The following is a 13,317-nucleotide window of genomic DNA, read 5'->3' as shown; positions in this document are numbered from 1 at the left end:
TTCGCGGTCTCCGCAATGCGTGCACAATTGTTTATATACGGAGGGCACCAATGTTTATTGTGCTGTTTCTCCAATTTAATTTTTTCAGGTCCTATGAAACAGCAGCAGTCAGAAACTCCTAGCTCTCGCTCCTCTGTGTTCCAGGTTTGCGTGGCACCTGCACAGAAATCTAGGAAGGAAAGGAAAATTATCCAAAGGATTTATAGCAAGACTCATTTTTTAGTTTTTTTCTTTTTTAATTAAAAACTGCAACAGATTATAAAATTTAAAAATTTACAGAAAAAAATATAATGTGCACTGATATCATATCCATTATCACAAAAATACTGCAGATACATTATAAACAGATGAATAAAAACTTGATCTGAAGTCTTGCATACCATAAAGTATTCTTATGTCGTATATACTTTAATTTCTGTCGTCAAATTGTTTCAAGTCTATTTGAACAATGACAGTATTAAACGAACTACCAAATGAGAAGCAGGTTCCACCTCCACCAACAACAAGAACAGTGTCACTATCTTCTGGCAAGATACAATCATGGTTGTGTAGCATTATAGGTCGCTCAGGATCTTGATGCTAGAAGTAAAGAACACACATATAAAATAATGCTAACAATTAAATAAGAATTCTTACACAGAACTGGATAAGAACACGTAAAACTTATTCGATTATAAGCAAAGCCTCCGGAAATCGAAAACGAAAATAGAAAAAAAGAAATTTATTAATGATACACAAAAGCTTAAAAATACATTTTCGTCTTAATACTAATTACTTCTGCTAAAATAATATGATTCTTATGAAAAGAATGTATTTTTCTTGCTGTGAATACTTAAAATATCTGCTACATCCAAACATGAGTAATATACATTTTGCATTTCTTTATTGATAAAAACTAATATCCACGGCAATTAGAAGAAAACCCACTGAGTTGGTAACACTGAATTTACACAATGGTAAAAACTTACTTGTGGTGGCTTCTAGTGATAATTTTCGGGATGTATTCCTATTGTGTCGATAAAGGATGTTTTCTACTTTACCAGTGTCCTACCAATACCGATCGTAAGCTAAGTGACATTTTTTGAAACCAAAGAAAAAAAGTAAAAATAGATCGGCTTAGAATCTGGTAAATGTGGTTAGATGCATTTTATTTTAACTTAATACAAAATTAAAAGCTTCAAAACAACAGAACATATTGTAGCTACCCCGCTCATTCAGAAGTTATTTTGCTCTCATCAAATATAGTTACTTTTGGTTTGGCTGACAACAGAACAAAACTTTGGGATACTATCGAACACTTTGTCAAGTATTCTGACCCAAATGTTTTTTTTATCTGAAATCAACATCTCGAAAAAATAATGAAGCTATAGCGTTTACCACAAACTTTTGTAAAGTACAAAATAGACTTACGCTCCTATACAAAATGGCCGCTCAAACATAAACTAAACATCTAAAAAATGATTGAATACTTGTTTTCAACTTTGTAAACATAGTACAACTTTGTGTACAAGATTTTAAAAAATAATAAATTTTGTCAGCAACCATTATGGGCTGATTTGATATGAATTTACTCGAAATGAAAGTAACAACTGAATTTTTGACACTCCTAAAAATAAAATTACATTTAAGTTGAAAAACAGAAAATGTATAATGTATAAATATTCTTGGTCAGTAGCACATTTTTCCTTTTTTCAGTTTCAATTTCAAAATTTGCTTTCATCAGTCTAACCGTTCGATTGCTTTTTAAATCTTTTCTTTCTGTTTACAGCCATCAACAATGATTTTTGCATACCTATTGCGCAGTCATTCAAATTGGATGCATCAAGATTTTTTTTTTTTTCATAGGGTCTACAGATACATGTTTTTCTTATGTATTAACTTTTCAATTAGAACGCTAGCTACTATGTCCAATTTTGCTTACTAGACAAGAAGAAAATTTTGTTTCTACGCCACTTTAGGTCTGAGATCATGCTTTATTACCACTATATCCTGTCTCGTTTACGAGATTCAAGCATATCGCACTCCGGACCCTAATACATCAAGTCGAGAAACAATCTATAGATATGAATAATCTTTTTCGTGAAGAAAACTTATTCTCTATCCAGTTCTTAATATATTCTTTCCTTACTTCGTCTGTTATTTGAGATTACTAGCTGCTTTCTTTTCAATGTAAAACTCAACACTAGATGGGTTTTTACCAACATTTCTGGGAATGAACCAGAAAAAACAGTCACAGCATGCGCCACGACAGTTCTAACATGCTATGATTCGTTTTGGGAACGTCTGCAAGTCAAATGAAAAGAAAAAGGACCATCAGAAATACTGAACTATATGTTAACTAGCATGTCACTGTTTTGTATTGCTGTGATCCGTTCTAAACGTAGCCATAATGAGCAAAATACGAATTTTGAAAGCGCAGAGTCACTACAATTCTTTCTTTGAAATTACTAATTTTGTGTTAAATTATAACATAGGAATACCTTAATAAATGTTTCCACCTTATATTTACTTAAGCGGAGAATAACTGAAGACACAATTGATTTGTTTAACTATTTATAGGTAATGATGGAACGGAATTCAAGAGTAAAAATGTACGACTGGACCACGTATCAAACCATGATGATGTGTTGCCCACTATCTCGATGTTAAACAATAGGTCCTGTCTCATATAACCTCTCATAGATATTTGAAGGGGACATTAAATCCTTAATTAACCAATCAACCTAGGCTAGCCATACATATTTACTCTTGCGGGTGGTGCTCAGCCAACTTAGATCAAAACTTACTGCTATGCTTAGACAGCCCAGTGACTACATATGTTATGAACACCTATGAAGGTTGCCAGACATTAGTACGGTGATTTATTTTAAATTTCTTATATAATCCCCCCCCCCCTTCTCGCATTCCATTTTAACACGACCATATTTCCAGGAGACAACCGAAAGTTTGCAAGGATTCTTTACGAAACAAAATTTAAAGCGGAATGATAGTATAATATCATTAAATAAACTTTCGCAGTACCCACTTACTTCCCTCATTTCAAATTCGCTGGCGGGAATATGACTAACAAATTATTTATTTAATGTCCACTTTCAGTACCAAGGTAATAAGAGTTAGCCCTATAGTTCAACATATAATCAGAATATTATATGCTCCTATCGGGAATCGAACTCGGGCCTTCTACACCACATAAACAATACCTAATCATTTAGCTTCGAGGGAGCTATACGATTGACAAAAAATACACTACCACAGTTTATCTCGAAAGCTAAGCTTCATTTGTTACTACTTTCAAAGTGTTCACATGAGACTTTCAATCATATCAGTATAATATATTTTATACTTTGATCGTTGTTACTCCCGGTCTGGTCCAACCTACTTGTTTAACTTTGTTGACCTGAAAGCACGTGGAGTGCTGTGTTGCAATTTAGCTGAACTTCCCCAATCAGTTACGGCTTTTACTTATATGCGTCAAGCAGCAACAGCCGAGTGCTTTCAAGGACATGATTTGAAGTCATTTATAGCTAACAGCAAGCGCTCTATCTTCTGCTGCAGACGGTAGCTCTATGTGATTGGAGGGCGATTCATACAGCGATACGACTATAATTTACAGTAAAACTTATCTAAATTGGCCACTCTTAATTTCACACCAAAATATTCAACTTACACAATGGTAAATTTACGGAATCATAGCATCCCTATGTTCGAATTAAGGGATGGAGAAGTTAATCATTTTAAAGCATTTTACAAGTTAGTTTCAATAGGAGTGATTTTATCTTAAACTTCGCACAAAAACTGTGCGTATTGAATTTCCTTCCTTAATGACAGACTTCAATTTCGTTAAGTTTTTATATTATTAAGGTGGGATATGCAGAATTTATATGCTATCAACAATTTCTTGGAGTTAATCAGGTTCTAACTGTTAACAGCACCAGATCCGGTAAAAATTGTTGAGCGTTCCAAATTTTGTCCAGTATTATATTGCAGAATTGCTCTATTTACTTATTCTAAAATTTCCAACTATAATTTCCTGCTGAAGTTGCAATGATGGACTTATTTAAATTACCTTGACTAGCTGAAATACTTCTTGATGCTTTATCTTTTTTTTTCTTATTTACTTTTGTATCGATTTCGCTGACGTTTCGAAAAACTACAATCTTTTTTTTTTTTTTTTTTTTTTTTGTCGGAGCTGATAAAACTAATTAGGTTCTTCAAAATAATTAAACTGCTGACACAATACAGAAGTTATTTAAACAAAAACTGAATATAAGAGTAAATAAAACGCGAACAAAAGACCAAAAGTCATTTCAACTGACTCACGTTTCCTCGGTAAAATCTTCACAAAGTATACATTGGTTAGTCCTTAATCATCATCATCACGCATTCTACTACTATTGGCAGGTCACATGCCGCAACTGAACAGTTTCCATGCTCCACGGCCTTCCACTAACCTTTTCGTCTTCCATGTACGATTTTTCTGTTTTAACATCATCCATCAATTGCTGTCCCCCTTTGCCCGCTCCCTCTCTTTCCTGTCACCATACCCTTTAGCACGTCCCTCATGATAAAGTTTCTTCTTAGCCAACGTCCCATTCAGTTTTTTTTTCTTAATAGTACATAAAATTGTTCTTTTCTCCCCCACCTTTTCTAACACCCTCTCATTTGTTTTCCGCTCGACCCAGCTAATCCTCTCCATTCTTCTCTACACCCACATTTTGAAAGCTTCCAATCGTTTTTCATAATTTTTGCGTAATGTCCATGTTTCTGACCCATACAGTGCAATACTTACGTTAATTAGTCCTTAATGTGGATGTGTAGTTCTAATGTATGCCTGACATGTACTTCTCTATATTTGCAATTTGGCTTATATAATATTTTTATATTTTCTACGCTATATTTGTTATAAAGTAATGCTTTGTTAGACTCAACACTCTTCTGACTCATGTCATTCTTTTGATTCCTTATTTTTGTTTCCTGATCCTTCATTTTATACAGGGTAGATCTAGAAGAGCGTCACAACTTTAAAATGAGATAGAATGAAAACTACAAGTAGTAGTGAAATAATTTTGTTTGATTGTGGAAAGCAATCAATGGCATTATTATTATTATTATTTTTTTTAAGATAACGTCGTTTAAATGTCTTCTGCTTCTGTGGCTGGAGTGGATTCTGAAGATCAATTTTGCACCTGTTTTGCGTACACATTGCACGGTAAATTTGCAATGGCATGTTCTCATAGAACTGACACTAGAGATAACTTCATAGAAAATAATCCGGAGGAAAGAGATCACATAATCTGGGTCATTCTCATCATCATTTCTCGATAGAATGCGTCCGCTTCTGTCGCATTTTGATGTTAAAATCAGATACCCTCTATGTGTTGTCGAACTGTGTATGAGGGTGATCAGGAAGTACGGTTACACAGCCTGCAGTGAAACGTGTATATATTATTTCATACAATCAATACAGCCAACAGGTAGTACATACATTAGGTTATCTTTTGATGTAGTCTCCATACTGCTTGACGCACTTGTCGCATCATGGGACGAGTTTGAAGATTCCCTTCTGGTAACAATCCTGTCCTTGCATGGAACCCAACGGGAATAAACTTTTCAGTACTGCAGAATATCGTGCACAATGTGACAAACGTTTCTGGACTACATTCCCAATTCTGCCATCAGATGCTGTAACGTGATCTTCCTGTTGTCCTGAATTAGGTTCCTCAAGCAAGTTGTGTTCAACATCTGTTGATGCTGTGCTGGGTTAGCCACTGCGCTCCTCGTCGGTGACGTCTTCTCTACCTGCCGCAAACTTTCGACACCATTCTGCGACATGCTGACGAGATATTGCAGTATCTCCGTAAGCCTCTATTAGCTGCCGGTGAATTTTAGCCGCGGTTACATGTTTCGCCCACAGAAATACAATAACAGGGTGTCTACTAAATGTTCATTTTCAAATTCCAGGTTTTATCAAGGTTTTCAAGGTTTATTTTTCCTTTTTTTCCAGGTTTATTCAGTAGAGTGACATTTATTGTAACATGTATAAGTTAATGCAATTTTATATAGTTCTTAACAAAAACTAGTAATAATTAGAGAATGCATATGGCAAGTGATAGTTACTTTAAGTGACAAGATGAGACTGACTGAAATGTAGGTTCTCAAAACATTTTACACAAGAAAATGTTTAATTAAAATATCCCCTACCAGAAGACCGGTTGAGAAAAATGTGCAGTAACTTTAAATATCCTAATGTAGGAATACTATACAGGGGTGAACCTTAATTAAACCGACAAATTTCGGGAAATGATTCTCGGCACCCAAACAAACAAAACAAAACAAAACAAAAACAAACAAACAAACAAAAAAAAAAAACTTCTTTAACTCTTCTCCAGGGCGCATAGTTTCCGAGCTAAAAGGTGCCGAAAGTGTGGAAAAATGAACTTCCGACACCTATATTTCCAAAATTATCCAAAGTAGAGAGTGCTGCTTAAAATCTCACAAAGGAAATCATATGTCCAGAACAGATGAGACTTCCTTAAAGAGATATTAAGCTGCACTCTCTACGTTGGATAGGTTTGGAAATATAAGCCTCGGAAGTTAATTTTTTCATACTTTCGGCACCTTGTAGCTCCAAAACTATGTACCGTGGAGAAAAGTTAGAGGATTTTTTTTTTTCTGTTTCGGGCTCGGGAATCACCTCCCGAAGTTTATCGGTTTAGTTAAGATTTACCCTGTATAATAGTAAATTTCCGTCAAAAACATTACTTCAAATAAACTAATATTATAATAGTAGCACGTGTGTTGATGAACAATGACAAAAATGGCGGGAAAATAGCTTACTCACCGCTAAGTTAGGGGATAAAACACCACAAGAGTATTTTACTACAAGCACTCCCCTTTAAAGTACTCTTGTAGTATTTTATGCTAAGTACTGGTAGGACTTAGCGGTGAGTAAGCTATTTTCCCGCCATTTTTGTCAAACTAGTATTAGTTTAGAAGTAAAAAGAAAATGATCATATATAATACAAATTCTTAACGCAAAGTAGTCCATATTGTTAAACGTTACTGCACATTCTTCTTGGATGGAGACTGGCCATCAGTTATATTTTATTTGAAAATGTATTGTTGAAAATGTTATGGAACCACGCACATTATATGAACAAATATAGAAAACAACTTTCACAGTGAACAGTTTTTGACATTTAACTTCTAGAGTTCAACATCCCTTTTAACTTTTTCTCCTGTTCTTCCAATGCATCTACTTCTGCTTCGGCGTTAATTAGTATTCTTTTCTTCTTTAATTCCAACTCATTTCTTCTTAGTATCTTTCTTTTCTCGAGCTGCTCTGTCTTCTTTTTCACCGCGGTCTTTCAGATATTCATTTCTTCTGCTTGATTTCACATACTAGATCATACTCTTTGTGATATTCATATTACGTATGTCACCAGCAACACGCACAGCATCCGACACACTTCTCTGGGCAATCAAGCACTCCTCTTGGAGATTTTCAACAATCCATTCTTTGTTAATGGAAAAACTCCTTTCCACTGCTGCGTTGCTATGGAGAAGTACACATATCTTATGCATGAATGTTTTAAATGCATTGGAGACACCTTCTTTATTTAACAGATCATGGAGAAAAACTTCTAATCTGTCATTTTTGTGACTGAAATTTGACAGTTTTCCTGCTGTCTTGGTCTGAACAAAATTTTAAATATTACCATTTCACCATATAAGCATTTACAGGTGTTATTTGCTCCTTCTCGACAAATGTCTCCAGGGCAAGTGTGATACGTGATTCACGAAGGGTTTCATTGGTCATAGTTTCTGGAGACAAGCAATTTGCGGCTCTTGTTACACTGTATTTTAAACGACATTTTAGCATAAGTTTTTTACACAGTTCTTGGAAGAATCTTCTGCATTCTTTCTTAAAGTTCAATATATCAACATACGTCACTAGTTTAAGCGATGACACCGCAGAAAATCCAACATCAACTAGATTAAGTGGTTTTAAGATGTCCTTACTTTTAAGACATCATCTTTCACGAAGCGGCTTAACAAACTACGAATCAACGTGTTTAAGTCATTCCATAGAAACGGTAGTAATGGACTGTCTGTCTGGTACTTAATGAGGAATTCTTCTAGTTCTACAGATACGGACTGAAGGAACCCTAATCTAGCAGGCAACAGTACATCAGAGATGGGACTGGACTTTTACTTTAGAGAAGTTTGATGTTTCAGGAGATTTTGTTTTAACTGCATCAACATAAACTTTTAAGGCAGGAATCATAGTTATGGCACGGTTGATAACTTTAGAATTCTCCACCAACCTAATAGAACAAAATTTAAGAGGGAAAACTGCTGTTCCAGATGCTGCCATGAAATCTGCTCTTCTTGAAAGGAAGTCCTTAAATAAATAGTACAACGCTCTCAAAAACTGTCACATTCCAACCAGCTTTGGTATGCGCAGTCTTAAAAAGCCCCATTAACAATATGTAAAGAGCACGTTCCTGTCTCCAAAAGCTGTGGACCTTCATTTTCTTCACTCAGATAGGCCTTCAAATCACTCAGAAATTTCAAATTAACGTTGGGGCCATCAAGAAAAACCTTAAGTAACTTACAAAAATCGAGACCCTTGTCAATGAAAGTATTTATAAATGCACTTAACAAATCCTGGGCAGTAGCATGTCCGAGGAATACTGATGTTAAATAGCGTGTTAAAACTTTATTTTTGTCACTGTGCCAGAAAGGAACTACTAAGTCCATTTGATTTTTCTGTGAGATAATGTTTAGGCTTTCGTCGAACGATACTGCAAAAAAATTCACAATTTTGTAGTTCACGAAGTAACGTATATTGGAAATATGGATCCAATCCATAAGTGATGACATAAGCTATTTTGTTTTTGTGTAACTGCATATTTTTAGCGACTTCACACTCAGGAAACAGTAAAGGAAACAAATCCGCTGCACTCGCTTGGCTTCTGGCCGATGCATGACTTGTAACTTTGTGTAATGTCCAGATTATTTCTGCTTTCGTCACTTGATCTTTGATAAGATAACTCTTTATTGCACTACTAGTTTTTGCTGGGCTTTCAATTTTCTCCTGAACAACTGAGTAGATGATGTGCCAGTCACTGAACTGGAAGACGCTGTAGAATTTTTTGTACAGGAAGGCTCCTTGTTAACGTTGCTTGAGAACTTTACGATCGAACATTGTGCATTAAGAGCTTTAACAGCTATTTGATGTTTCTTTCCTTTTTCATGAGATTTCAATGATCTAGTTCCCATATTTGAAATGTCAAAATCAGTTCTGCAGAGTTTACAACCTGCTTTAAATAGATCGTTGGACCTAATAACCCATTTCCACTGGCCTTTCCACGAATCCTGGAATTTAGTTTTACTTTTCCCCATTTTAATGGCTGAAAAATAAAATGTTAATTGTTAGTGTGTAACAGGATTTATTGCAAGACTAGTAAAATGTTAACCTAAATACAAAAAGCGATTCCGTTAAGATGTGGGCAATTTTACTTTTTTCCGGTGATACACCTTTCGGCCACCGGGAATAGTGTTCACTGTGACATCCGCGGGCTTGGATTCCTGTTGAAAAGCTTCGGCACAGGAGTATAAGCGGAATGTTGTTCCAGACCTGTCTACTACTCTTGCTATAGAAACATGTAAACCAATGTCTTCACAAAGCAGCAAATAAGCTTGATTCATACTATGCAAATAAGCAGCAACTACAGAGAAAGCTTCTAGCTTGTATGCCAGTATTCCCTCAGTGTAAGACACAAACTTAATAGATCATGAAATTTAACTTTTTCAATTACCTTACTCTCATCATTGGAGACTAATTTAGCTCTTTTAGTAGTCACTGTTATTCACAACGACCATGCCAAACAAATAAAATCTTATTCAGTCTCTTCTTGTACCCTCAACATACTTTCCAAAAACATTCACCGCCTGCACTCTGCTCACGTCTGTCTGTCTTTCTCAACCACGTCTCCACTGAATAAGTTACTATTGACTTTTAACTTATGCTGTAGTATAAACTTTCTTGCATTTTACAAAAATATACTTATTCCATACCAATCCCAAAAACAATATTTTAAAAACAATTTTAAAACTTCCAGGTTCCTCGTCCAATTCCAGGCTATTTCCAGGTTTTCCAGGTCCAATAGTAAATTTCAGGCTAATTCCAGGTTTTCAAAGTTTTCCAGGTCAGTACACACCCTGAATAACTAACCAGACTTCTTCACGAAATTAGTTTTCCAAATGAGTGTCATTTCTATTTATATTCAACTAGCACCGTAAGTGGCTGAAACTCTGCGCAGTTACCAACTCCATGAATTAAAATTATCACACACTCCTCATTTCTCTTAACAGAGAAAAATCCAGAAATATCGGCCTTGTACTTTAGTTTCTAATCCTTCCTCGTATCTCTCCATGCTGACTTGCCAGAGATTACTGCACACAGCACTCAAAGTTTAATCTCGCCAATCCAATTAGTACTGCCACAAAGAACACAATTTTAAAGTTCTGATGTTTCTATTGGTAAATTCTATATTAAGTTTAGCCACGCATATCTATATATTTTTTACATTTAAAGCTAGCTTTACAAACAACTGCTTTACAAGATACTTAAAGCAAACCTTCTTATTATACAGAGGTTGTTCAGCCTACGATGTCCGATTTCGTTCCTTCCCCCTCCCGGGCAGATTGGACTCATCCAACCTGGCTCGTGGCGTCCTGCAGTGTTGTGCAGTGGCTTTCTGGGAACGGAGTTGTTTTTCCGCGCGGACGACAATAACGCACAAAACAGGACCATTGTTGTGAATGTTGTGTTAAATTTGTTTCCAAGTGTGTGGGTTTCCGCTCTGTGACCAAAATGCCGCCCAAACTAAGCCGGTTTTGGGAAGGCTATGTTGCAGTGTTTCTGTCATTAGAAAACAGTGCAAGAAGAATGGTTGCAACATCAGTTTAAGTGGAATAAAAATGTTATTATAAAGTACAAGGGCAACGAAGCTCCACCATTTGGATCACCAACAAAGTTGCCTAGGAAGCGGGAATGTACTAAGGCCACCTCCACCATGCAGAGGAAACTTCGCAAAATGGCAATGCAAGAAAATCCGCCAACACAAAGGTGTATCGTCTTGATGTGTCTTTGGGGACTGTGAGCCGGACCTTACACCATCAACTCAAGCTGGAAAAAGTCATGAAAGCTCGCGGCCATCTTCTCACGGATGCCCACCCCAAGGAACGAAAGTGTAACGCCCGGAAGCTGTACGAACGGTATCTGGCAAAACAAAGGTGGATGTACGTCGTAACGCTCGACGAAGCCTGGATTTACCTTTCCGACTGCGGCAAACCGAGAGCCATCACGTACCGAGAGAAAGGCGCCAAGAACTTCAGAAGGTGGGTCCATGTCTGTAAAGAATCCTTCCCAAAAGGGTTCATGGTCGTTACTGGCTACTGTTACCGAGGTAAACTGAAGATTCGTAGGGTGGCGAAGAACTGCAAAATAAATTCGAAGTATTTTCATGAGCAGATCATGCGGCCGATCTACGAGTATGAGATTGCAACAATGTACGGAAATGACGCCAATCTGGTGCGCATTCACATGGACAAAGCCTCATCACATACCTCACGATAGTCCCTCGCATTCTACAGGGAGATGGAGGAGGCAAGTGGTATAAAGGTGATACCTTTTAATGAGGTACCTGTTAAATCTCCAGATGCAAATCCTATGTACTATTGTGGATTTGGATTGCTGAAGCGGGCTTTGGGAAAACAGCGTGTGACAACTGTGGAAAGACTTTGGAAAGCTGTGCACAGGGAATGGGACAAGATTCCCCTCCCAGTTCTTCAGAGAAGCCTATTACAGTGGAAATTACGCTGTCGGGCTATTGTTAGAAACCAAGGGAAAGACATTGAGCATTTACGGATCTGGCTCCATGGATTCCTCTAAATTTTTAGGTAAGTCGAAATTGGCCAAATGTAGACCGAACAACCTCTGTATAATGTGCTTTGTACGTGCCATTTCAAATTTACATGATTTGTAATTATTTATCTACTGATATGACCGCTTCTTGAAGATATTGAAACTTATATAGAATCAACGCATATACAGCAGCATAGTAAAAGGATAAAATATTTTTACTAATACTTACAGGCAACTCATACTCCACACAAACATTCGTTGGAAGATCTATAACAGCACAACTTGGCTGTTTCCCGTCCATAGTATTTACTCCTCCTATTAATATAAGCTTGTCTTTCCACACAACAGACTTGTGAGAATATCTTGGCAATATTCCTACTACAGTAAGTTCCGTCCATGATTTAGTCTGCACATTAAACTTCCATATATCACTCAATGGAAAAATACTTTCACTCAGTCCGCCAGTAATAATCATGTCTGTATTGTACGCTACTGCATCATGGGCGAATCTTGCAGGAGGAGCTGGTACATGGTTGATTTCCTCCCATTTCATGTTTCTGACATTTAAACTCCATAAATCACCAAAAACCTATAATGAAATAAAATGATAAACTTATTTTGTTCGAAATAAGAATTATATACACACATGATACATCAAACTGCTGATATTTATAATTACCACACTACTAACATTAAGCACACCAGCCAATTACTGTTCAATAGTTAAAATAAAAGTAAGCTGAACAAAATTAGCACATTCTCACTTTTTTGTGGTGTTGCTAACGAATATGAAAATGAATGAGAAAATTTTTGTTTTATGCCTGCTTATGTTAATTATTGAGCAATTAATTGTATACTTCGTAAAATCAAAAATTATAAATTTGTATTTACTACCTGGGTAATGTTGACAATAAGCGAATGTTATCAGAATGGTTGTGGAAGGTTGATTTGAAGGTTTCCTTCATTACCTTTCCTCTGGTTAGAAAGTAGCAGTGCTTTGGAACAGCTACAGGTGGGAAAGCAATAATGTTTCAGACATACTGGCGTCCTTTTTGTGTGTGAAAATAACACCTTCTTTATGAAGCAGTAAATAACTGCAGTAGGAATTCTCTGCCTAAGTGATAAGACATATCCAACAACAAGAAACTAATACAACTTACAGTGAATATTCATTATGGTATTTTTTTTTAAAACAGCTACTAGCTAGGGACGGCCAATTCCAGAATTTTTACTACGGATTTCGGAAAATTTTGGCCATCCCTAATGTATATAATTTGGATTCTATATAAAATTTCCTTTAATTTGATCTATATATCATTGTATATTTGTCCATATTTAGGTAGAAACTTCTTTGAAATCGTTATAAATGCGTAAAATTCCAA

The 13,317-nt window shown here is 36.1% G+C and overlaps 1 protein-coding gene across 1 annotated transcript in view; it reads right to left on the bottom strand.

Annotated features, from left to right (window-relative positions):
* Nucleotides 1-234: 234 nt before the first annotated feature.
* Nucleotides 235-13,317, bottom strand: part of LOC145671022 (tRNA wybutosine-synthesizing protein 4-like) — a 49,279-nt gene continuing 36,196 nt past the window's right edge. The window contains exons 7-8 of the mRNA XM_081739679.1: nucleotides 12,165-12,524; nucleotides 235-579 (exon numbers count right to left, since the gene is read on the bottom strand). Of these exons, the coding sequence (XP_081595805.1) occupies nucleotides 409-579; nucleotides 12,165-12,524 (531 nt within the window). The 3' untranslated portion in view covers nucleotides 235-408. The remainder of the gene's footprint in view (nucleotides 580-12,164; nucleotides 12,525-13,317) is intronic.

This window comes from Thermobia domestica, chromosome 15 (genome assembly GCF_964235325.1).
Source record: "Thermobia domestica chromosome 15, izTheDome1.hap1.1, whole genome shotgun sequence".
Lineage (NCBI taxonomy): Eukaryota > Metazoa > Arthropoda > Insecta > Zygentoma > Lepismatidae > Thermobia > Thermobia domestica.
This window is presented reverse-complemented; position numbering and strand designations above follow the sequence as displayed.